The sequence below is a fragment of the Ochotona princeps genome, chromosome 22, assembly GCF_030435755.1.
Source record: "Ochotona princeps isolate mOchPri1 chromosome 22, mOchPri1.hap1, whole genome shotgun sequence".
NCBI lineage: Eukaryota > Metazoa > Chordata > Mammalia > Lagomorpha > Ochotonidae > Ochotona > Ochotona princeps.
In genome coordinates this window covers 36783052-36809695 of record NC_080853.1, presented here as the reverse complement: position 1 = coordinate 36809695, position 26644 = coordinate 36783052, and the positions used below count along the sequence as shown (strand labels likewise).

General features: G+C 48.3%; 1 protein-coding gene across 1 annotated transcript in view; it reads right to left on the bottom strand.

Moving 5' to 3' along the window:
• Positions 1–26644, bottom strand: part of ABHD12 (abhydrolase domain containing 12, lysophospholipase) — a 73059-nt gene that overhangs the window by 23721 nt on the left and 22694 nt on the right. Inside the window, exon 2 of the mRNA XM_058679931.1 lies at positions 3264–3388. Coding sequence (XP_058535914.1) covers positions 3264–3388 — 125 coding nt within the window. The remainder of the gene's footprint in view (positions 1–3263; positions 3389–26644) is intronic.

Here is a 26644-nt window from a genome sequence, read left to right as displayed (position 1 = left end):
TGTTAGCTCTTTTCAAGTTTGTGTTTTGCCTAAGTTCCTAGAGTTTCAGTTTATTTACATTAAGAACTCCTTGTGTACCTTATTTTATCACAGGCATATTATAGTTATTTTAAGCCACTCAAACAAAACATACTTGAATCTACAAAGTATGAAATATTGATCAATCTCTTTTCTTCTTGCCAGAATAAAAACTTTTTCCAACCAAGAACTTCCAAGTTTCTGTGATTAACACCCCAAATTTGTAACCCAGAGGCCTGCAGCGCCTGAAGCAGCCACAACAAATGGGGCTGGATGGATCCTGGGCCCGGAGATCCCCTGGCCCACTCTACCCACTCCGGAGCCACTGCCTCCCCGTGATCTAGCGCCCTCGTCCACTCTGCCCCCTGCCAATAGCTCCCCCCGCACATACCCCTGCTGCCTCCATGACATCAAGCCTGGCTTTCTGAGCCTCAAGCTTCCCAACACACAGGAGCCAGGCTCACTCTCCATAAGCCCAACCAGACAGCGGGTCTGGACACAGCCCACGCTGTTTCTGAGGTAAACCTCTAAGAGCGCACCACAGGCCCTGCCAGCCACAAAACTCACCAGCCTGGTTCTCCACATCCATCTCCGACTTCCCTGACACATCACCCCCCAGGGTCTAGCAGTTAAGATGCCCAGATGCCACCTGCAGGACCTGGCTGCCAGTCCCAGTTTCAGCTTCCTGTTAATGCAGTGAGGAGGGCTCATATAATTAATTGGTCCCTTCCCGCCAGCCACATGGCAGCCCTGGATTGAGGCCCTGGCTCCTGGGTCAGCCGGGCCCAGCCCTGGACATGGTCCCATTTGGGATGTGAACTAGTCAGGAAGCAGGAGTTTTTGCTGTCCACCCCCCCCCTTTTTTTGCCTCTCAAATTAAAACAAACAAATAAAATCTTAAAACCGAAAACAACTTTGCAACACTCAAGTTCCAAGTTAAGTCAATCATATTATCAATATTTGTAAGACCTGCACATAATTCTACACAGTTAAAACATACCAAGTTACTTTTTTTAAGAAGAAAAACTGCTGGGGTCCATGCAGTGGGTGCTGACAACACAAACGTGTGAAGAGATCAGCTCCCCTGTTGGCAAGGCCGTGAGGAGCTTGCAGCTGTATGGCAGGGCCCGGCAGATGTCTCTCCAACCACCTTGACACAGTCTCACCCCCTTTGCATGGACACTCAACCACCCCGCTAAGAATTCTGTAATCCATTGAGGCATTGTTGTTTGCCCCGAGAGATGATTTTTATAACTGATGTGAACTTGGGAGTTAATACTACTGATAATGTCCTGGTGAGTGGGCCTTTAACTGCACACAGGAGTACAACTAAGCCCATGCTGTTTTTGGACACCTTATTGTGTGCCTACCCATTGCCCCGGAGTCTGGCCCAGACATGTAGCACGCCTTCTGGGAGACGGCTTAATAAGAATCCTACAAACTAATAAGCTGAACTGCTATGGCAATAAATAGAGTTACTGTGACCTTAAAGGCTAGCCTGTCCTTATAATTCTTTGGAGCACAGAAAATGTATCTGTTTTAGCCACTTCTATAATTTTTTGGCTTTAATTAATATTATAGAGATATGCTTTAATTATTGTTGGATTGTTTATGGGGTTGTAGAGCCTATAGTTGTAGGGGGACTTAATATTTCAAACTTTTGGGCCTGGCGCTGTGGCCTAGTGGCTAAGGTCCTTGCCTTAAACGCACCAGGATCCCATGTGGGTGCCAGTTCTAATCCCGGCGGCTCCACTTCCCATCCAGCTCCCTGCTTGTGAGCTGGGAAAGCAGTCAAGGACGGCCCAAAGCTTTGGGAACCTGCATCCGTGTGGGAGATCTGGAGAAAGTTCCTGGTTCCTGGCTTCGGAATGGCGCAGCACTGGCCGTTGCAGTCACTTGGGGAGTGAAGCATCGGACGGAAGATCTTCCTCTCTGTCTCTCCTCCTCTCTGTATATCTGACTTTGTAATAAAAAATAAATAAATCTTTAAAAAAATATTTGAAACTTTTATCTTGGATCTTCATGTTTTTCCCTTTTGATGTATTTCTCCCATTAAGTGACAGATAAGTTGTGGAAATAAAAATGTAGTGGGAATGTGTTACTGATTAGTAGATAACCACATGTGCCTTGGCCTTGGAGTCCTGGCTGTCGCTCAGCGGCTACTACTGAAGAATGAATAATGGCTGGCTTTGAAGAAACTGATTATGTAACTTACAGAATTATCTTTAAGAGCACCTAGTTGACCACGAAGTGAAAGATTAATTAATGGAACATCTGTGCATGTCGATACGGTTCTGAAGTTAAGTACAGAACAATCAAACGTTTGTACAGAGGTCTGTGATGTGTCTGAGTAAATACAAAGGACAACTTTTTAAGCTGTTACAAGAGGGGACCAAGAGACAGTGTCCGTGCCTTTTCTTTTTGCCGACTCCACACATCCTTCTTGAGCTCCGAACCTGGCTGGAGCTGACCTCCAGCAAAAAACCCTGATTTTTTTTTTTTTTTACATAAAGGCATTGGGATCCTATATGGGTGCCAGTTTGAGTCCCAACTGCTTCACTTCTGATCCAGTTCCCTGCTAATGTGCCTGGGAAGGCAGCAGAAAATGGCCAAGCACTTGGGCCCCTGCCCCCACATGGGTGACCCAGATGAAGGTGCTGGCTCCCGGCTTTAAACTGATCCAGCTGCAGCTCTGTGGCCCCTTGCGGAAGGAACTAACAGATGGAAGATCTCTCCTTCTGTGACTCTTGCTCTCTCCAACTCCGTATTTCAAGCAAATAAATAAATCTTTAAATAGGACAAAAAGGGAAAAAAATAACAATAATTGTTATTTTTAGAAAACCGCTTTACTTATTTTGAAGGCATTTTTTTAAAGCACCATCTTTCCAATGGACAGCTAGCCTCCAAACCACATGACTGACGATCTCCAAGCTGCTGGCTTCAAAGATTCTCATGGCAACATGGCCACCCTGCCCATGCAGGACAGTCACTGTGGACACAGCTCGAGCACTGGGGAGCAGGAGTGTGTCCAGTATCAGAAATGTCCTGTTTCCTCACTGGGTGCTGGCAGTCTCTTACCCACGCACACACATGGCATACTTCTGTAAATTAATGTCAATGAATGTCAATTTAATTATGTCAAGTAATGTAAATTAGTGTCAATGAAACCAAACATGCAGTGAGATCAGACATAAGCATGAAAATAAACTCCAACTGGAAAAAAAAGAGTAGCACACAGTACTTACCAAAATTCAAGAAGATCAGCTTGGCCTGTATCCCGGGACACAGTTTGACGAGAAACGGAATGGCAACATACAACCCCAAAAGAAAGAGGAGGACCTTCCTCAGTCGGAACCACAGACCCTTTCGCCTGGAAGAGAAGAGCAATCCATGATCAAAGGCAGTAGGTGCAACTCTGCTACAGTTTAGGAGCAGAATTATCGAAACCCCTAGACGAAGAGCACGCAGATCTTCCCAGGGACAAGAGCAGACTCCATCTGCTTTTGCTGCAGTACTGTTGTTCGAAAAAAGTTTTCAAATTCGAGCTTAGAATTCTACTAGGACAGAACACCTTGTTTCTTGAACCAAAGGGAGCGGTCTCATTTGTTTCTCATGTTCGCTCTTGGGTAAGGATCCCGCACAGAAGAAAGATCCTCTACCAGGGCCCACCCGACATGGGACCCCAGCGACAACCTCATCTTGGAGGAGAGTGGTCTCCAGCGAGCTTTCCAGTCAGCTCCTGCAGGCAGGTGTGGGTTACTCATTAGCCCTCTGCGGGCAGCAGTGCCCCACGGGCAGCACACGGCAGTAGAACCTGCCCAGCCGGGTCCTGGAGAGCACAGCGGCTGCAGCTGGACCTGACTGTCCTGGCATTTCCACCCACCCATATGCCCCGCTCTGGGCCTCCCAGGTCAGTCATAGCACGGCTTCTCCACACTACTCTAACCCCCACCGACTCGAGGCGCTCCGTGCCCTGTTTTCAATTCGCTGGCCTCAGGACTTGAGATGAGCTTCTGTCTACAAGGTTATAGCTAGGACTATCTGCTGCACAGAAACTGGTTCAAATGTCCTGGTTCAGGACTTGAGATGAGCTTCTGTCTACAAGGTTATAGCTAGGACTATCTGCTGCACAGAAACTGGTTCAAATGAAGACTTGTAAAAATGTCCGTTATTGCAGCTCGTAGCAATGAACCCAATACACTTTTTGCAATATAGAAAACTTGGGTGCCCAGCGTGGAAATCACACTTTTACAGCTCCCTTTACCCCAGCTCAACAGAAGACCGATGGACTCCCTCCCCTACCTGCTTCTGCCTTCAACCTGCAGGGACACCACACATCACAGAGCAGCTGGAACCAGCTCCCCAGACATGCACCAAATGGGCAAGCTTCAGCTTTATGCTATCATGGGAATCATCCTGACTCAGAGACCCTTTCAAAGGACTACCAAGTACCCAGGGCACACCTGGAGAACAGCTGCCCTTCTTCTCACAAAACATAGATGGAAACTGCTGGCACACATGAAGAGCAGAGATGGCTCTAGGCTAAGATGCATGAGACCGCCTCCAAACATGGCACGTTCTAGAACACACAGCTGCAGGGCCAGAGAAGCTGTACATGGTGTCGGGACTGAGGGGGGGGTGCTGAGGGAACACCCTGACTGGCTGTGTGACCACACCTGTACACCTGTCTGCCCACCGACAACTGGTGAACTTAGCCACAGACACGATACCTTGGTGAGACAAACCTAAGCAGCCAGCTGGTACAGCTGGTACAGCTGGTGGCAACACACCTGTCCAACAGTGACGCGACACTCACAGCTCTGCTCCTCTGGGCGGTCACCGTGGAGTGCCAGCCCCCTGCAGAGAACACTGGTGTCCATCCCCACATGTGCCCACAGCTCAGGGCAGCCGGGCACTGATCAAGCACAGACCCAGCCTCCATTCACGTAAGAAATGAGTGAAATGAAAAATATAACCTATCACCATGTGTATGCAGAGAAAGCAATGTTCAGAGCAAAGTCCACAGCACTGTGATTTACTTAAAAGAAATAAAACCAATCACCTCAGTTTCAACCTTTAAAAAAAATCACAAGATGAAACCATTAAATCCAAAGCAACACACTTATTAATAAATTAAAGCAAAAATCAATGGAAATGAAAACAGATAATCTATAGAGAAAAATCAGTAAAAACAAAACCCTGACTTCTGAAAAGATCGAATGGATAAGCCTGCATCTACACAGGCTAACTGAAAAGAAAGGAAGATACAAACTACTAATTTAAGAAATGACAGAGGAGAGGGCCCAGCACAACAGCGTAATGGCTAAAGTCCTTGCCTTGAATGCACTGGGATCCCACATGGGCGCAGGTTCTAGCCCCGACAGACCCACTTCCCATCCAGCTCCCTGCTTGTGGCCTGGGAAAGCAGTCGAGGATGCCCCTGCACCCACGTGAGAGACCTGGAAGAGGCTCCTTGCTCCTGGCTTCAGATTGGCGCAGCACCGGCCGTTGTGGCCACTTGGGGAGTGAATCATCAGATGGAAGATCTTCCTCTCTGTCTCTCCTCCTCTCTGTATATCTGACTGCAATAAAAATAAATAAATCTTAAAGAAAAAAAAAAGAAATGACAAAGGATATCACTAGAGTCTATCCACATGAAAAGGATATAAAACTGTGAACACTTCTATGTCCACAAATGTGATAAGCTAGATGAAATCCACCAATTCCTTGAACAAACACAACCTCCCAGAACCCATGCAGGAATATGCAAACAACCCGAAGAAGCCGTTTCTAGCAGGTGAACTGAATCCCCCCAGCTGCTGTGAGCTGAGCTCCGACACAGGAGCAGAAGCAATGCAGCCTTGTACAGACAGCAGCGTAAGCACCAGCCATCCCTGTGTAGGCCACACACTGGCCACGGAAGTTAACTCACAATGGATCCTAAACATCAGTGCAAAGCGCAGAGCTAAAACTCCTAGGAGATAAGAAAGCAGAAAATCACCTGGGGTGTGGCGATGCTTCAAACAGAAAAACAAAGGCACGGTCCGGAGAAGGAACAACAACCAAGCTGATTTCTGTGAAAGTGAAGAATTTTCAAACTGCAAATACAGTGCCAAGAGAGCAAGCAGACAAGCTGCAGCCTGAACAAAGTCAGTTACAGAAACACAGCTGCTAAAAAACTGTTATCCAAAATACATGTGAACTCTCCTGACAGTAGGAAAACAAGCAACAAGCAACTTGCTTTTCAAAAACAGGTACCTCAACTGCAAGACAATACAAGAAAAGACATCCCGCAATTAGTTTTTTATTAGGGAAATGTAAATGATCTGGTTGGCGATGTGCTGTAGATGGGTAAGTCTGCCACGTGCAATGGCAGCATCCCATACGGGCCTGTTCACGTCCGGCTGCTCCAGTTCCAATCATGCACCCTGCTACAGCCTGGGAGAGCAGCAGAGGACAGCCCAGGGGTTTGGGCCCCTGCACCCACATGGGATACCCAGAAGAAGCTCCTGGCTTTGTTCTGGTCTAGCCCTGGCCAGTGCAGCCATCTGGACAGTGAACTGGGGGAAGGGAGGGGGAAGAAAGAGTAGGAGAGGGAGGAAAGGGGGAGGACGAGGGTGCAGGGAAATGGGGGGAGGAGGGGAGGGCGGGCGTGGAGGGGAAGAGAGAAAGAGCGGGGAAGGGCAGGTCTGGCATGATAGCCTAGTGACTAAAGTCCTCTGTGCTGGGATCCCATATCGGTGAGGGTTCTAATCCCGGCTGCTCCACTTCCCATCCAGCTCCCTGCTTGTGGCCTGGGAAAGCAGGAGAGGACGGCCCAAAGCCTTGGGACCCTGCACCCCCGTGGGATAGGATCAGCACAGTACCATCCACTGCGGCCACCTGGGGAGTAAAGCATCAGACGGAAGATCCTCCTCTCTGTATATCTCACTTTGCAATAAAAATACATCTTTAAAAAGGCTAATTCAGCCTCTAAAACCTGTAAGAGCTGGGCCTGTGCCGGAACTCCATCTCGGTCTCCTACTTGGTGGCGATGACTCGGTTACTCGGGACATCACCTCTTCCTTTCACGGTGCACACAGCCAGGAAGCTGGAACTTGGGCCCAGGCACTCTGGCAATGAGACGCAGGGTCCTACATAGCATCTTAGCCGCAGTACCAAACACCTGCTCACAGCTTGTCAGTTCCTTACAAATTAAACATACTTTTAATATAATCCAAAAGTCAGGCTCCTTAGTTATTTACTCAGATGAACTAAACATTTGGGTCCAGAAAATACCTGCACACGTTTTGAATGGCAGCTTTATTCATAATGTCCAAAACTTGGAGGGAACCGAGATACCCTGCAGTAGATGAATGGATAAACAAACAAATACATTCAGAAAATGGAGCAACACTCAGTGCTACACAGAAATGAGCTTGCAAGCCAAGGAACGAATGAAATAAACATATGATCCATTAAACTCAGTAATACTAAGTCATAGAAATCAATCTGAAAACCACTGACAGCGTATGACTCCAGCCACATGCCATTCTGCAGCAGGCTATACTGGTTTGCTGGGGAGTGAGGGGTCAGCAGGGCACAGTGAGACTGTCCTTAGTGACACTCCAACAGCGGGTGGACGCTGATACACATGCCAGTGGACAGTGTGTGTCACATCAAGAGTGAACGCAGGGCCAGTGCAGTGGCCTAGCGGCTAAAGTCCTCGCCTTGAAAGCCCCGGGATCACATATGGGCGCCGGTTCTAATCCCGGCAGCTCCACTTCCCATCCAGCTCCCTGCTTGTGGCCTGGGAAAGCAGTCGAGGACGGCCCAATGCATTGGGACACTGCACCCGCGTGGGAGACCCAGAAGAGTTTCCAGGTTCCTGGTTTCGGATTGGCGCGCACGGCCCGTTGTGGTCACTTGGGGAGTGAATCATCGGACAGAAGATCTTCCTGTCTCTCCTCCTCTCTGTATATCTGACTTTGTAATAAAATAAATAAATCTTTAAAAAAAAGTGAACGCAAACTGTAGATGTGGTGGGATCATGACGTGTCAAGGCATGACAACAAACGTGCTCCTAGGTTCAAGAGGCAGGCTGTGTGTGTGTGTATGTGTGTGTGTGTGCACGCAGACATCAAGGTGGAAGTCTCTGTGTGTGTCTGTGTGTGTGTAGGGCAAGACAGGCTGTGTGTGTGTGTGTGTGTGTGTGTGTGTGTGGCAGGCTGTGTGTGTGTGTGCACGCAGACATCAAGGTGGAAGTCTGTGTGTGTGTCTGTGTGTGCGTAGGGCAAGACAGGCTGTGTGTGTGTGTGTGTGTGTATGTGCGTGTGTGTGTGTATGTGCGTGTATGTGTGTGTGTATGTGTGTGTATGTGTGTGTATGTGTGTGTGCATGTGTGCGTGTGTGTGTGTATGTGTGTGTGTGTGTGTGTGTGTGTGCAGGCAGTAGGCAGGCCGCACATGTGTGCGTGTTCACGTGTGCAGAAATCATGGAAATCTCTGTACTTTCACTTGGTTTCACTGTGGACTTGAAACAGCTCTGAAGAAGCAAACCTCCTTAGAAAAGGTCAAAGACAAAATCGAACTCACAGCTGTCAAGGGTTTTCAGGCTCCACAGGAAACCTGATGCTGAGGCGGAGAAGTGCCGCAGTGCAAGGTCCAGGCAGCAGCAAAGACAAGCAGGATGCTGAGGAACCCAGTGCGGAGCAGCATGTCAGGCTGCCAGACCGGGCCATCTGCAATCCAGCTCCCTGCTAGTGTGCCTGGACCCCTCTGGGAGACCCGGAAGAAGCTCTGGCTCCTGGCTTTAGCCTGGCCCCATTCCAGTCATTGCAGTTGACTGGACAGTGACCAGCAGGTAGAAGACCTCTCTCTCTCTCTGTCACTTCTTTCTTTCTTTCAAAGGAAAAGAAATTCACAAAACAAAAGGAATGCATTACTTGATTCTGACAATTTCACAGCCTTCGTAAGAGACATTTCGTACTGTCAGTCTGACCCGTTTCACTCCTGAGCATAGTTTAGTCCCCGAGGAGTCTGCATTGCGCTGCAGAGGCTGCGCAACCTGTGCTGGCACCCCACAGCACACCATGGCCCAGCTCCCGCAAGATCTCTCTCTGTGTGTAACTCTGCCCTTCAATAAATAAAAGAGTCAGTATCTAGCCAAGCGACATGGAGATGTGGCTGGGGCCTCCGGAAGCCCCTTGCTCGTCGACCACAGCTTGGCTGTCCAGCAGGCAGGGCATGCTCCTTCTTGCTTGCGCCCTGGGAGGTTTTCTCTCTTACACAAGACATGACCTTCCAGATGTCTGACATTACCCCGGGCATGAATATTTAGCAGCGAGAGACTACATTATTCTGATACCCAAGAGCACCACCTCACATCACAGCATCTTCCGTTCCAGCCAAAGCTATGGTCAGGAACAAACCCCATCAGCAAGTCAGAAATGTTTACAGAGACACTCAGGGAAACAAAATGTACACACTGGTATTATATCTGCACGTCAGAAAAATAAGAATATTTTCATGTTTAAACACACACACACACACACACACACACACACACACACACACACACACACACACAAAACAAATCTCCATTTCTTTTGGGAAAAAAAACTAACGAGAGCCAGACTACCGAGTTTTTAAGCAAGAGAATATGAACACATCGATGGAAAGGTCACATGACATGAATAAGATTTCTTAGGGGAGAAAAGGGGGGGTCACTATGTACTTTAACAATTACACTTTTGATAATTCAATGATTAATGCCTATTTGTCAAAATTAGGGAATAAAAGCCATAGTCAGACGGTCAGAGGAGGAAGTAGCAGACAGTGTGTGACTGAGATCAACTCAGCTGAAAACAAAGGCAGTCACTTCTGCGGGGCCTGCTGGGCCTGAACCGGACACACAAACCCCAGTGTCCCAGGAAAGCTGCGCCGTGGTTTTGCAAACAGGGCAGCTGTTCCTTACAGTTCCTATTTACCTGGAGAGGGATGTCTGGCATGGCCAAGGTCAGACTGTCCCCCAAGAGGCGACTCGTCCCAACTGCAGGAAGTAAGAGGGACCTTTCCACAGACTGTGGCAAAGGCTGCTGAGTGTCGATCCAGAAACAAACAGCACTAAGGGCAGTTCCAGTCCCCCAGCTGGCTCCAGGGCGGCTGTGCGTGAAGCCAGGGCAAGAGGTCAGCTGTGGATGAGGCCCGTGAACAAGACAAGTGACTCGGATCCGATGCCCTCAATCAATGCTGCTCTACTTCACTTCTGTTCTTTGATAAAAGCTAGCAAGGGTTCCTGGTACAACAGCCAAGTGGCTAAATCCTCACCTTGAATGAGCCGGGATCCCATATGGGCACCGGGTTCCCGTCCTATTTGCTCCACTTCCTATTCAGCTCCCTGCCTGCGGCCTGGGAAAGCAGTCATGGACGGCCCAAAGCCTTGGGACCCGACAACCACATGGGGGACCCGGAGAAAGCTCCTGGCTCCTGGCTTCGGATCAGCTCAACTCTGGCTTTTGCAGCCACTTAGGGAGTGAACCAGCGGGTGGAAGATCTTTCTCTTTCTCTCCTTCTCTCTGTAGACCTGACTTCCCAATAATGATGAAATAAATCTTAAAAAAAAAAAAAAACTGCAAAGAATTACATCTCTGAATGCCGCTAATACCACAAAAACCTGCATTTTGTGTCTTCCTAACCCAGGACACTGATTGAACATAAAAATTGACCTGTAGACCTGTAGGTAATACATCCTAGAAATCTGCACTAAGAAGAAGAATCAGCCAAGCAGGATTGCAATCTCAAGAGTTAAAAGAAGACACAGAGGCACAATATATGTTACCAGTAGACTCCTCAGTAGATCAGCAAAACCCTCTACCACCCTCAGAGTTAACTGAAGAAGAATTGAAAAAATGGGGGACACAGAATTCAGAAAACTTATTATAAAGCTCCTAATGAACAATGAGAACCACATAATTCAGCAGTTCAAAGAATTTAAGCAATATGATACAAAGGAAATGAATCCATTAAAAGCTGACATTTCAGAACTTAAGAATATAGTGGAGGGTCCAGCATGATAGCATAGTGGTTAAGGTGCTCGTCTTCAACGCACCAGGGTCCCATTTGGGTGCCGATTCTAATCCCGGCAGCTTCACTTCCGATGCAGCTCCTTGCTTGTGGCCTTGGAAAGCAGCGGAGGACGGCCCAAAGCCTTGGGACCCTGCACCCTGTGTGGGAGACCCGGAAAGAAGTTCCTGGCTCCTGGCTTCTGGCTTCAGATCAGCTCCAGCCATTGCGACCACTTGGGGAGTGAATCATCGGACAGAAGATCTTCCTCCCTGTCTCTCCTCTCTGTATATCTGCCTTTCCAATAAAAATAAATAAATCTTTAAAAAATACAGTGGAGCAAACTAAAAGTACAGTGGAGAGTCTAAAAAAATAGAATGAATGAAGCAGAAGAAAGAATCTCAGAATTGGAAGACATTTTCTGTCACCAGGAGGAAACAAGCAAAAAGCTAGGGGCAGAGTTAGGTCAAACTTAAAAAAACAACAACAACAAAAAAAAACAGGAATTAAAAGATACAATTAAAAGGCCCAACATAAGAATTGAGGGAGTTCCAGAAGGCACAGAAAGAGAAACTGGTATTAAAGGTTTATTCAATGAAATAATAAACAAAAACTTCCCTAATATGGAGAAAGAATTAGAAAACAACACCCAGGAGGGTCACAGCACTCCCAAGCAGAATTCACCAAAAGCAACCTTCACCAAGACACATGAAAATCAAGCTCTCTTCAGCTGAACATAAGGAAGAGATCCTTAAATGTGCACACGAGTAAAATCAAGTGACCTACAGAGTAGCCCCAATGAAACTGACAGTGGATCTCTCAGCCCAGGAGAGAATGGAGTGACACAGCCCAGACTCTAAAAGGAAAAATTTTCAGCCCAGAATAACGTACCCTACAAAGTTCTCTTTTGTCTTTGAAAATGAGATAAAATTCTTCCACAACAAAGGAAAACTCCACGGGCTTGGTGCAGTGGCCTAGCAGCTAAAGTCCTCGCCTTCAACACGCCAGGATCCCACATAGGCACCGGTTCTAATCCCGGCAGCTCCACTTCCCATCCAGCTCCCTGCTTGTGGCCTGGGAAAGCAGTTGAGGACGGCCCAAAACTTTGGGAACCTGCACCCGTGTGGGAGACCTGGAAGAGGTTCCTGGTTCCCGGCTTCGGATCAGCGCAGCACCAGCTGTTGCGGCTCCCTTAGATAGTGAATCAGCGGACGGAAGATCTTCCTCTCTGTCTCTCCTCCTCTCTGTATATCTGATTTTGTAGTAAAAATAAAATAAATCATAAAAAAAAGAAAAACTCGAAGAATTCGTGTCCTCCAAATCTATCCTACAGATGATACTCAGAGATGTTCCTGTGAAAGAGAAAAGCAGCTACCAAAGCCACAGGCAACTGCAGAGAACATCCCACAGAAACTCAAAGAACACATTACCAAGATGACAGAACCAAACTGCTACCTATCCATATTAACATTGAATGTAAATGGCTTAAACTCATCAATCAAATGCCATAGATTAGAGGACCTGATCAAAAAACAAAAGCATCTACCTGCTGCTTAAAAGAGACACATCTCAATAACAAAGATCAGAGGAAACTGAAAGTGAAGGGATGGAAAAAGATATTCCAAACAAATGGTAAGGAAAAACGTGCAGGCATAGCCATTCTTATATCAGATGATACAGACCTTGATGTGAAAACCATTAAAAGAGATGAAGAAGGATACCATATTACAATCAAAGGATTCATTCAGCAAGAAGAGATCACCATAATAAATGTGTATGCACCAGGGGATGGGGAATCTTCATGGTCACAGAGCTCCTATCCGAGTCCACTGGGCTTCTAGAAATGACGGTCATATATGACTATGTAAAAATAATGCTCCTGGACTGGACTGTTGACAATGACCAAAAGGTTAAATTCTACGGTATATATGTTCTATCATTGTTTTAAAAAAAATCCAAGAACTGGAATAGAAAGACAGGCACAACGTGGGCAAGCAGCCTTCATTTCCAGAGCATAAGCAGGACATACATCATGGAACAGAAGCAAGCAGACACTGTGAAATGTTAACAAGTCCAACAGGCAGTCCCCACAGAAAAACACTCAGAGAAACACGACTTGAAGACATTTCCTGGGATGATAATGTTCATATGAGCTTAAATATCTTTGGTAATCAAAGCCCACCAGGTGTAAGATAAGAGACACAGACAGGATATTCGCTATCCTATGTATAAAAACACACTGGGGCCCAGCGCAGTGGCCTAGCGGCTAAAGTCCTCATCTTGAACGCGCCAGGATCCCATATGGGCACAGGTTCTAATACTGGCAGTCCCACTTCCCATCCATTTCCCTGCTTGTGGCCTGGGAAAGCAGTGGAGGACGGCCCAAAGCTTTGGGACCCTGCACCCATGTGGGACACCCAGAGGCTCCTGGCTTCAGCAAGGCTCAGCTCCGGCCATTGTGACCACTTGGGAGTGAACCAGCAGATGGAAGATCTTTCCATCTGTATCTCCCTCTCCTTGTATGTCCGCCTTTCCAATAAATCCTTGCCTTGCATGTGCTGGGATCCCATATGAATATCAGCTCAGATTCCATCTGCTCCACTCCCCTTACAGGGCACTTTTTATGGCCTGGGAAAGCAGTAGAGGATGGCCCACATTCTTGGGACCCTGTATCTGAGTGGGTCACCCAGAAGAGGCTCCTGGCTGCTGGCTTTGGATCGGCTCAGCTCAGGCTGTTGTGACTACTTGGGGAGTTAACCAGCAGATGGAGGATCTATCTCTCCTACTCTCTGTAAATCTGATTTTCCAATAAAAATAAATAAATCTTTTCAAAAACAATAAATAGATAAGTAAATATTTAAAAAGATACCCACAGATCAAAAGGGAAGGACTGCAAGAAGACATACCATGTTGAAGTAGCCATACTCATATCAGATAAAATAGACTTTGAACCAAAAAGTAAGACAGGAAAAGGACATTATATATTGATGAGGACTGATTCAGCAAGGAAATACAGCCACCATAAATAATACATGCAATTAGATCACTTAGCTATACAGATATCAGACATAAAGGGAGAGATGGGCTCCAGTGCAATGTCATCCACCAGCACTACGGACAGGCCACCCAGTCAGAAAATCAGATACACCAGAGTTACCCATGTCACGGAGCAAACAGAATTGACACTGACAAACACTTCACCGCAAGCTACACACACACGCTTCTCACCAGCATACATAACATTCACACAATAAGGAAGTAAATCAAGTCTCCTGAACATTTTTAAAATGTGTCTTCTCAGATCACAAAGGAATAAAACTAGATATTCATCACAGGAAATTTACAAAGACACGGAGATTGAACAATAAGCTTTGGAATGACCAATGGATGACAGATGAAATTAAAAAAAAAAATTGGTCCCAGCGTGGTGGCCTAGTGGCTAAAATCCTTGCCCTGTACGTACCAGGATCCCATGTGGGCTGTTTCATATTCTGGCCTGTTTGCTCCACTTCCCATCCAGCTCCCTGCTTGTGGCCTGGGAAAGCAGTGGGACCCTGCACCCACTTGGGAGACCCAGAAGAGGCTGCTGACTCCTGGCTTCAGATCGACTCAGCTCTGGCCATTCTGGCCACTTGGGGAGTGAATCAGCAGGTGGAAGATCTTCCTCTCTGTCTTTCCTCCTCTCTGTATATCTGAGTCTCCAATAATAAAAACAGCTGTCTTAAAAAGAAAACTTTCCTGAAACAACTACAAATGGAAATTACAGATAGAAAAACCTGCGAGCTGGCTGGCACTGTGCCATACTACGTTACTCTGCACGGCACTAGGCACTATTCTCCTTCCAACTCAGCTCCTGCTGACACGTCTGGAAAGCCAGAGGCAACGGCCGAAGTCTGCAGGCTCCTGCCAGCCTGTGGGGAGATGCGCAAGAGGCTCTGCGCTCCTGACTTGCAGCTGCGCAGAATGAAGCAGTCTGTCTCTCTCTTGCAGCCACCTACACAGTGAACCAGAAGAGAGAAGACCTCTTTCTCTCTGTAACTCTTTCAAATAAGTAAATAAATAAATATTTTTAGAATAAAAATGACAGGAAAAAAAAAAAAAACCAGAAGAGGGTCAGCGTTATAATGCAGTGTCTTAAGCCTCTGTCTGAAACGCTGACATTCCCCAAGTGCCAACGCAAGCCTTCGTGCCTTTGTTTGCAATCAAGTGCCCTGCTCACACACCTGGGAAAGCAGCAACAGGAGGCCCTAAGGCTTGATAAGCTGCCACCAGCAGGAAGACCCACACGGACCTCTAAACTCCTGGCACTGGCCTGGCCCAACCCTGGTTGTTGTGTTCATTTGCGTAGTAAAACAACAGACACAATTTCTCTCTTGATTTGTGGAGGCCTGGGGGTGCAAGCCTGTAGGAGACCTGGAGGATGGTGCTGGCAAGGGTGTGCGAAGACCTAGTGCTCACACACAGGAAGGCAGAGCAAGCAGGGTGATTTCCGCACATGCTTGATCCTGGAGCAGGTGTTGCAGGTAAAAGAGAGCCATAGGTTAGCATGCTGGTGTGGTGTACTGGTAGACCAGGCTTGGGGACAGGCCTGAGTTTGGGTGGACACAACAGTAGGGTGCCAGAGGACTGGATCTGGAGACCAGTCTATGAGTTCCAAGGGTGGAGCTCCAGACCAGCTTGTCGGCCCATTGGGAGACTGAGAAATCCATGTGCTCCCTGGGCACAGGGACTGTGGACTACTCAAAAAGTGGGTAGCGGATGTGTGGGAGGGAGGACCACTGAGAGAGTATGTTGTAGGTGAGGAATGACTTCTGAGGGACTTTGATCAACAGGGCCACCGTACTTGCAGGTAAGTGACGGGGCTGAGACCAAGCAATCTGGAGGAAGGACGCTTTCTGGGTCAGACTGATGCGCTCGTCCACATAGAGATTGGAGTTGCACTAGTTAGGGTAGACCACCACTGAACACCACCTACCAGCACACACTACATCTAAGGCTGAGGGCCTACCTGGCAGGGCTAGATCACAGTACCCACCAGTGAGTGTAAGAACAGGGATGAGGCATGACACTAACCAGCACGCAAGAGAACCAGGTCTCAGGGCAGATTCTATGGGGAATATGTGGGCTCACCCCTGTGGGACTGCAGTATCCACTGGTTTGCTCAAGAGCTGCGGGTGATGAAAGGTTGGCTAGGCATTACCATGGAACCCCACAACACTCATAGGTGCTGGGGTTGGGAACAGGCCAGGGTGATCCAGGCTGCAGCACCTGTAGGCACACCCAAGAATAGGGTATGGGGCGGGTGGAGCAGCAACATCAGGTTGAAGCAGAGGTGACAGACTGTCAGGTAAGGGCCTAGCACCTGCTGGCACACATGAGATCTGGGTCCAGGAGAGAGCCTGGTGGGAAAACCTGGGGAACACCCCTGGTGGGCTGTAGCTCCCACTGGTGAGCATGTGATTCAGGCCAGGGTGTTCATCAGGCCGGGCAAGGCAGCTCCACTTATCAGCAAGGGTGTGGGCTGGTTCAGGGTCGGGGGTTAGGGGAGAGAGGGACTTAGCACAATGGTATGTGTGGAGTGTAGGTCATGCTGGTCTAGGCTACCATACCTACTGGTTTACATGAAAGCCAGGGATGTCGGCAGGCTGGGCAGGGCTAGGCAGCAGCACCCACAAGAGCTGGGACTGGGGACAAGCCAGATCAGGTCACGCTGCAGCAACACATGGCAAAGGTCAAGACAGGGGATAGGCTATTCCAGGCTGGGTCAGAACAACTAGTCTGGCACATGGGTGCAGTATCTGTGGCTGGGAGCAGGCCTGGCTGGGGAACTAAGGGAGCACCCTGGTTGGGGCGCATTGGTGAATGTGAGAGCTGGAATGAACGTGGTGCTATAACAGCAAAATGAAGTAACCTGTGACACAGGAAAACTTACAAAACTTAGAAAGTTGATCTGTACACTCAGATAACCAGGGGATGAAAGAGGAAATCTCAAGAAGAACTAGAAAACACGTGTCTGGTAATCATGGGTCAGATAACCCATTGTTGAGCCAAGTTGGCAGTTTGGGGAGGACCCAATTCGTCTGACTAAAAGATGCTGAAAACTTGATAGAAAAGAATTCCAGAATCTCCATGCAACAGCAGTGTGGTTTGCTATGATGTTCACTGGCTTCTTTGTGAAACTGATCCTCATCCCTGTGCTCACTTAGCATCACATGTACTAAGACTGCAATGATGGCACCAGCACTGTGACTCAACAGGCTAATTCTCCACCCTGTGGTGTCAGCATCCTCTGTGGACGCCAGTTCGTGCCCAGCGGCTCCACTTCCACTCCAGCTCTCTCTGCTCATGGCTTAGGAAAGCAGCAGAGGATGGCCCAAATCCTTGGAACCCTGGTAGACCTGGAAGAGGTTCCTGGCTTCACATTAGTTCAGCTGTGGTCACTGTGGAAATGTGAGGCGTGAACCAGCGAGTGGAAGATGTTTCACTCTGTCTCTCCTCTTTGCAAATCTCTGCCTTTCAAATAAAAATAAATAAACCATTAAAAAATTTGAACAATACAGAGAAGGTTAGCATGGATGCCCTGTGCAAGGCCACGTGTTAGGCCACAGGTGAAGTCTCAGCCGATTCTTCAGGTAAATACGGCCAGCAGCATCACACCACCATTCCAGCTCTCACATTCACCACTGCGCCCCGACCACGGTGCTCCCAGCCACTGATATTGCATGTGCCAGGCTAGTTGTTCTGATCCAGCCTGGAATAGCCTATCCCCTGTCTTAATCTATTAATACCCCTATTAATGACATCATTGTTGGTGGCTGAATACCTTCAGGAAGAATGTTTCGTCTTGAAGATTATCAAGTGAAGTTTGAGAAGCTCAGGGAGTAAAAATCTGCTCGTGTTCTTTGTGTTTTTCCTTCCACTAGGGTTTTTAAATTTTATATTAAAAGTATTTTGAAAGGAAACTCCATTTTCCATAAAAAAGAAAACAGATAAAGAAATAAAGCCTTACAGGACACAGTGAAAACGTCACAGGAGACATGTGTATAGCTGTAGATGCTTGAAGAAGAGTCCAACTCCGCTACCTTGGCAAGCTGAGAAACTGGAAGATCAGACTACAGCCAGCACAGGGAAAGAAATAATATGAATTAGAACACGGATAAATGAAATGTAGAGGAAATCAATGAAACTAAGGTGGAGTGTTTTTAGTATTTTTTTATTAGTAAGGATTTTTAAAATTTAGTTTGGTGATGTTTACATAGTTAAACCATGCGAACCAGGGATTAAGGTGGGGAGGGTTGAGCAGTGGGGGACAGTGGATGAGACAACTGTTTTTAATATTCCTGCATCTGGGGTAAGTGGGAAGAGAAGGAGAGAAGCTGTACCCAACGTCCTAATCACATGAGTACCTGGGGATGGGAGGCAGCCACCTGACGTCATCCCAGGGTCCCTGATATGGAGCGTGCTCCAAGGGTACTGTTTAAGTGGTTTTTATACCTCTGAGATGTTGTTGATTTTGTTCCTGCAAGGTTGAGGAAATCTTCAGAAGGTCAATTGGCTGATAGAGTCCACCTCAGAGTCTCCACTCACCCAAATACGGTGAAAGCTTGACTGGAAAAGCTGTTCAATTTGTTCCGCCCTCCATGGTACTAGCTGTCTTCTGTACCTGTTACAGGTTATTTCATTTTGCCGTGCTTGGTGGAGATACTATGCATCGTATTTACCGTAAGAATCAGCTGAGACTTCATCTGTGGCCTAACACGTGGCCTGCCCTGAGAACATGCCCAAGCGACGGACAGCAGTGAGCACATCGCTGCTGGCCAGCACGCCCGTACGTCCGCTGGGCTTAGCACGTCGATGCTGCCGGCCAGCACGCCCATACGTCCGCTGGGTTTAGCACGCCGTTGCTGCCGGCCAGCACGCCCATACGTCCGCTGGGTTTAGCACGTCGATGCTGCCGGCCAGCACGCCCATACGTCCGCTGGGTTTAGCACGTCGTTGCTGCCGGCCAGCACGCCCATACGTCCGCTGGGTTTAGTTTTCTTACTGTGCCAAGTCCTAGAGTTCCTCATGAATCTTCCAGGAGTTGTTCTGTCCGTTCTTCAGAGTACTGAAGTCTCCTCTGTTCGTGTAGAAGCTACCTTTCCCTTTATTTCCGCTAAGGTTTTGCTTTGTGTGTTTTGATATGTCAGTTGGTGCACAGAGTGTTGACAAATGCTTCATTTTCGAATTGTGCTAATAGATAATGTCTTTCTCTGCTTTTTAACTGAAGTCCATTTTGTTCCCCACGAGTACAGCCACCTCTGCTCTCCTTCAGTTACGATTTGGATGCAGTACCTTTTGCTCGGATCACTTTCAGCTCGTGTCTACATCTAAAGTGGGTCACTTGTTAAGGGCATATTGCTGCATCCTGTATTTTTATCCACCTTATAAGTTTCGTTTTTTTGATGAAAGAATTCAACTCATTTATATCTAACTTGTTTTCTATTTACTTCTCTTTCAATTGCTGCACTATCTTCTTTCATGATTAGTTCAATTTTCCGGTAATGAAATATTTAAATTCCTTTCTCATTTGCTGTATTCCGTAGCTATTTTGCACTCTTATGGCCAACTGTACTGTATCTAACATTACAAAAGTGTAACACAATAGGAATTCATACCAGCTTAACATCAATGTCATACAACACTGCTCCTTTTGCCATTCTCTGCCCAGTTCTTTCTATGGCCACAAAACCATGCACACTAGAGGAACTGATAGAAACTAGTCCCTGGGCCCGGCGGCATGGCCTAGCGGCTAAAGTCCTCACCTTGAACGCCCCGGGATCCCATATGGGCGCCGGTTCTAATCCCGGCAGCTCCACTTCCCATCCAGCTCCCTGCTTGTGGCCTGGGAAAGCAGTCGAGGACGGCCCAATGCATTGGGACCCTGCACCCGCGTGGGAGGCCCGGAAGAGGTTCCAGGTTCCCGGCATCGGATCGGCGCGCACCGGCCCATTGCGGCTCACTTGGGGAGTGAAACATCGGATGGAAGATCTTCCTCTCTGTCTCTCCTCCTCTCTGTACATCCGGCTTTCCAATAATAATAAAAAAAAAAACTTAAAAAAAAAAAAAGAAACTAGTCCCTGCTGGGTTACCAACCTTATAATCTGTGTAGAAAAACAGAGTGACAACGCGTGGCTACAAAGCACGGCTACAGCAGCCATGACTTTTGTAGTCACTGCTGCGCTTGTCCTTTCTCAGGGTTTGGAGCTGCTCATCTGGTACTCCTGCATGTCACCCGACCAGACAGTCCTAAAGGACTCCTTGCTGGGCAGGTCCAGTGGGAACATACACTCACTCCGTAGTTGCTGACTGGAAATGTCTGAATTTCTCACCTGCTTCTGGGCAGCAGCTGTGCTGTGCAGTCTCCATGGTGGATGGTCTTGTCCTGCGGCCCTCTGCATACGGCAGTCCCGCATGGTCTCCTTGGCCATGAAAGCTTCCGAGCTGTCAGGAGCTCAGCATGTGAACACTCACCGTTCCCACTGCGTCACTCCAGTCCAGCTGGAAGACCTCTCACCCCGGCTCTCTACCATTCACCTCACCTGCAGCTGTCTGAGCTTCTCAGGTGTCTACATTCAAGTGCATCTCATCAGACGGGGGACATTATCAGTCATCATGTCCTCAAATATTCCCTGCCCTCTCCTGCCACGATTGAACGTGCGTGCCGGTACGCTGGATGCTGTCCGGCAGGTTCCTTTGGCCCCCAGGCTCTGTTCATTTTCCTTCAGCAACTTTTCTCTGTTCCTCAGATTTTAAAATGACCACTGTGCTATCTTCAACTTTTCTGGTTCTCTTCTGCCTGCCCAAAATTGCTTTCTAACTCTAGCGAATTTTCCTGCCAGTTATTAGCATTTACCTCCAGAACATCTTTTTGTTTTCTTATTTTTTTAAGATTTATTTATTTTTATTACAAAGTCAGATATACAGAGAGGAGGAGAGAGTGGAAAGATCTTTCGTCCAATGATTCACTCCCCAAGTGAGCACAACGGCTGGTGGTGCGCCGATTCGAAGCCGGGAACCTGGAACTTCCTCCTGGTCTCCCATGAGGGTGCAGGGTGCCAAGGCTTTGGGCCGTCCTTGGCTGCTTTTCCAGGCCACAAGCAGGGGGCTAGACGGGAAGTGGAGCTACCGGGATTAGAACCTGTGCCCATATGGGATTCCAGTGTGTTGAAGGCGAGGACTTTAGCCGCTAGGCCACGCCGCTGGGTCCAGGGTTTTTTTTTTTTCATGTTTTCTTTTCACTGAACTTGTATTCTGTTCATATAGCATTTTCCTCACTTCCTCATCTTCCTTTCTTTTTTTAGGATTTATTTATTTATTTTTATTGCAAAGGCAGATAAACAGAGAGAAGGAGATACACAGAGAAACATTTTCCATCTGCTGGTTGACTCTCCAAATGGCCGCAATGACCAGAGCTGAGCTGATCCAAAGTCAGGAACCAGGAGCTTCTCCTGGGTCTCCGATGTGCTAAGCAGAGACAAGCTTCTCAGGCCGCTTGACTTCTGCTGGGCATTTAGGGTTGCCAGGGTTGTAAGCCATCGTTAACGTCTCACTTGGAATTTTTAGGAGAAAATGTTAACTCGTAACGAACGGTTAAGTCAGTGAGATCATTTCACATGTGCCAGAAATGAGCACCACATGTGGATCCATTTCTTCTACTCTTTGAATTGAACCTGATGGAAGGAAATTTTAAGGGGAAGAAAGTCAGTTTACCTAGTCCCCCAATTTTAGTTAAGCAATTCCAGCCAATTCCGCACAGAAACAATTGTTAACGGACATCTCTGGAACTGGTCGCTGAAGGAAGACACTGGCAGACTATGGTAAGCAGCGCATCTTCCCGTCACACAGAGGCCAAGCTGCCTCCTGACTCGGAGGCGGGCTGCTGGCTCTCTTCAGACAGAAGTGAACACGGTCGGGCTCGGCAGCGTGGCCTAGTGGCTAAGGTCCTCGCCTTGATCCCATGTGGCTGCTGGTTCTAATCCCGGCAGCTCCACTTCCTCTCTGTCTCTCCTCCTCTCAGTATGTCTGACTTTGTAATAAAAATAAAATAAATCTTTAAAAAAAAGAAAAAATAAAATAAAATAAAAAAAGAAGTGAACACGGTCCTTGAACTTTCCTCTCGGGGAACATGGGCTTCCAGCGTCTGTGTTTCCTAAACACCGAAAGTCCCACTCGTGGGGATTACCGTGGGCCTGGACGCGACCACCCTTTGGTGCTCTCTGAGCCTCCGGTGGCTGGACAGAGTCCCCACAATTCACAAGGACTCGTCAGGCCTCCTGGGTGTCGCAACGCTGGCTGATGAGGCTTGGTACGGGGCGGGGAAGCCCTGCTCCGCCTGCCTCTCCGCGGGACACTCGGCTGGTGCCCAGAGCTTGCTGAGCCAACAAGGGGGCGGGGGCCCAGGCCACGAGATCACCCCAGTCCCAATGGTAAGGCCTCAGAATCCCACCCGTCAGCACTGCTGTGTGGGTTTTCAGAGAAGGAACACACTGTGCTTGCGGATGCACTTAGCGTCCCTCAGGCAACACTTCCCCTGTATTTCCAACCCAGAATAACATTATTTTTCTCGTGGGATATGGAAGAGAGAGGGCCCAACCAGAGGCAGGAGAGCACAGTGGTCAGCACACAGGCTCTGCCACTGGGCAGCGGTGCCATCTGGCCAGGCTACCTAACATCCAAATCTTGGTTCCCTCGGCTGTAGGATTGGGATGGTGGCACCGACCTCACAAGGCAGTGACAAGCGTGACGTAAGCTCACACAAAGCACCCCGCCAACACCCCCACTGTCCCTCACTGTCCCTTACTGTCCCTCCCTGGGCCTCCTTCCACTGGCTCTGCCCTCTTTCTTTTCCTCACTTCGTTTTGATTGTTCCGCCCTTACCACTCTCCTTTGGATACATTCCCTCCCATTACTGGCAAACACTAACTTGTCAGGGGCCATTACATTTTTATTTTATTTTATTTCTTTGCAAAGCAGAGTTTACAGAGAACTAGAGAGAAAGAGGGGCAGACACAGGCAGATCTTCCACCTGCGGATTCACTGCATAAATGGACATAATGTTGAGAGGTGGACCAGGCCAAAGCCAGGAACTTCTCAGACTTGGCGATCTTCTGCTGCCTTCCCAGGCACAGCAGCAGGAATCTGGACTGGAAGTGGAACAGCTGAGACCCAAAGCTGTGTTCAGGAGATGCCAGCACTGCAGGTGGCTTCATCCCATCACACCAAAAAGCTGGTACCTAGAGGCTGTTTCTGAGACACTGGAGTGTCCACTAACGTAAGAGAGATGGGCTAATGAGGAAGACTGTGACTTTAATACTTCAGCAGGGGCTGGCACTGTGGTGCTATGGCGCCATGGGCTAAGCTGCTGCCTGCAATGCTGGCATCCCGTGTGTTCCAGTTCCATGATACTGCTCCTGGGAAGGCAGAAAGTGACCCAAGTGTCTGGTTCCTGCCATCCACATGGGAGACACTGAGGGAGCTTGAGGCTCCTCACCTTGTCCTGCCCCAGCCCTGGCTGTCAACAGTCCTCTGGGGAGTGAATCGGTAAACAGAAAATCTGTTTCTCAAATCAATAAAGTAAGCCTTTAAAACCAGTTCAGCAGGGTCTGGCGCGGTAGCCTAGTGGCTAAAGTCCTCGCCTTGAACACACTGGGATCCCATATGGGCACCGGTTCTAATCCTGGCAGCCCCGCTTTCCATCCAGCTCCCTGCTTGTGGCCTGGGAAAGCAGCCAAGGATGGCCCAAAGCCTTGGGACCCTGCACCCAGGTGGGAGACCTGGAGGAAGCTCCGGGCTCCTGGCTTCGGATCAGCTAGGCTCCGGACGTTGCAACCACTTGGGGAGTGAATCAACAGATGGAAAATCTTCCCTTCTGTCTCTCTTCCTCTCTGTATATCTGACTTTGCAATAAAAATAAATCAATCTTAAAAATTAAAAATAAAAAAAAACCAGCTCAGCAAACACACTCTTTGTGCTCACGAGGGCCTGGAGAATGAGTCACTTGTTGCGGTTGCTACACAGAGGTCCCTGGGCAGAGTGCACGTCCCCTCTCACCCGCGGGCACTGTGCACACAGGAGCTCAGCACCTTTCCCTGAGGCAGTGACTGGGTTACATTTGTCTGTGACCTGCCCTCGCGACCACAGGCACACCCAGGAATGCTTCATGTATGTGAAAGCAAGGACTTCTAGCTATAAAATGCCACTCTATTGCCAATCCTTAATCCTACTCCTCTATCTTACGTGGATCCTTCCAGCCGACCCTCCCTCCTCTCTGCATCACCCCAGCTCACCTCTCGGGGTGGAGACCACTGCCCATTTCCCGTGATCAAGCAGGATCTGGGAAACATGACAGAGAAAGCCCGTCTGAGACGAGAGCACGCGTGAAGTGACCATGATGACAGATTCTCTACATGATTCTGAGCTTTCGTTTCCCTTCCTCATAGCGAAAATACCCAGAACACTCCGTCCCCATGCCAGTGGAGGCGGCTCCTGTCCTGTGGGCCGTAGCACCGGAGGCCCCATGTCGTCCCCCTCAGCATCTGAGGAAGGCCTGTTTCCAGAACAAAGCCTGCTTCATCCCCACGGCCCTGTGGGTGGCAGGCCGGCACTCAGCGCTCACCGTCCCTCTGCTCTCGCTCAGTCCACGGGAGAGGGGCTGCTTCCTGCAGGAGGGCCAGCGTGACGGCCACACTGTCCTGGTGTCTGCTCGTCCTGGCCCAGGTCGCGACTGCGCAGGTCCTGGAGTTTTGAGGAGGAAGAAGCCGACATGCTCATCTCTGCCTCCCAATGAAGCTAGCACAGAACTTGATTTAGAAACAAATCTTGACTTTCCTTTATCCTTGTTATTTGTTAATGAGGGATTAGCCAAGAGTAAGAGACATCACACTATTCAACACATCAAGTTGAAACCAGGCGTGTGGCAGCAGAGTGCCTCGTCCCCACCAGGGGCTTCCAAAGACAATGCACACTTGCAGGTTTGTGCAAGGACATTCTAGAATGTTTGCACAATGACAAAATCACATCACTCTGCCTGACTGCAGGGAAACACAGGCTCCTCCTTTGCGCGTGGGACTAAGGCCCACACAGAGCAGGCTCCCTGCTGGCCCTTCTGCCCTGTGCCCTCTCACCACACAGCCTCCCTCCAGAACTCCCGCAATAGATCTCCCAACCTGCACAGCTGCAAGAAACAAGCCTCTGAGGTTTATAAAGAGCCAGCCTCAGGCCTTTTGTTATAGCAGCACAGAACTAAGGCATTAGCTGACGAGCATTCTAGCAGTCCCAGCAGCTCCACTCCCATCCAGCTCCCTGCTTGTGGCCTGGGAATGCAGTCGAGGATGGCTCAAAGCCTTGGGACCCTGCACCCATGTGGGAGACCTGGAAGAAACTCCAGGCTCCTGGCTTCTGATTGGCGCAGCAATGGCCATTAGTGTCACTTGGGGAGTGAATCATCAGATGGAAGATATTTCTCTCTGTCTCTCCTCCTCTCTGTATATATCTGACTTTGCAATAAAAAACATAAACCAAATCTTTAAAAAAAATTGTATTCAATGAAATAATAAAGAAAAACTTCCGTAATTTGGAGAAACAATTCGGGAAAAGCAGCTGGGAACGGCCCAAAGCCTTGGGACCCTACACCTGTGTGGGAGACCCAGAGGAGTCTCCCAGCTCCTGATCGGCACAGCTCCGGCCATTGCAGCCACTTGGGGAATGAATCAACAGATGGAAGATCTTCCTCTCTATCTCTCCTCCTCTCTGTATATCTGCCTTTCCAATTAAAAAAACAACAAATGGGCCTGGCACAGTGCCCGGGCGGTTGAAGTCATCACCTTGAATGCACTGGGATCCCATATGGGCGCCAGTTCTAATCCCAGCAGCCCTGCTTCCATCCAGCTCCCTGCTTGTGGCCTGGGAAAGCAGTCGAGAATGGCCCAAAGCCTTGGCACCCTGCACCCACGTGGTAGACCTGGAGGAAGTTCCTGGCTCCTGGCTTCGAATCGGAGCAACACCAGCCATTGCGGACAATTGGGGAGTGAATCGTTGAATGGAAGATCTTCCTCTCTGTCTCTCCTCCTCTGTGTATATCTGACTTTGCAATAAAAATAAATCTTTTTTAAAAATAACAATAACAAAGTAAAAATTTGTTTTTAAAAGATGTTCTGTTAACAGAGAAAAGGAATAGTACCTATCAAAACCAAAGGCAAATATGGAGAACAACCCACTAAAACAACAAAAGAGTAAATCAAACAACGAACTGACAGGACCAATCCACATTACCCTGGATGTAAATGACTTAAACTCATCAATCAAGTGAAATACCTTAGCGGACTGGATCAAAATAACAAAGCCCATTTATCCGTTGCCTACAGGAGACACACCTCACTAACAAAGAGGTGGAAATAGTAAGTGAAAGGACAGAAAAACTATTTCAGGATAGAGAAAAAAAAACGAGCTGGTGTAGCCACACGTGTCAGATAATAGACTTTAACATGAGAAACAGTAAAAAAAAGATGAAGATAAACGTCACGTAATGACCCAAGGATCCGCCT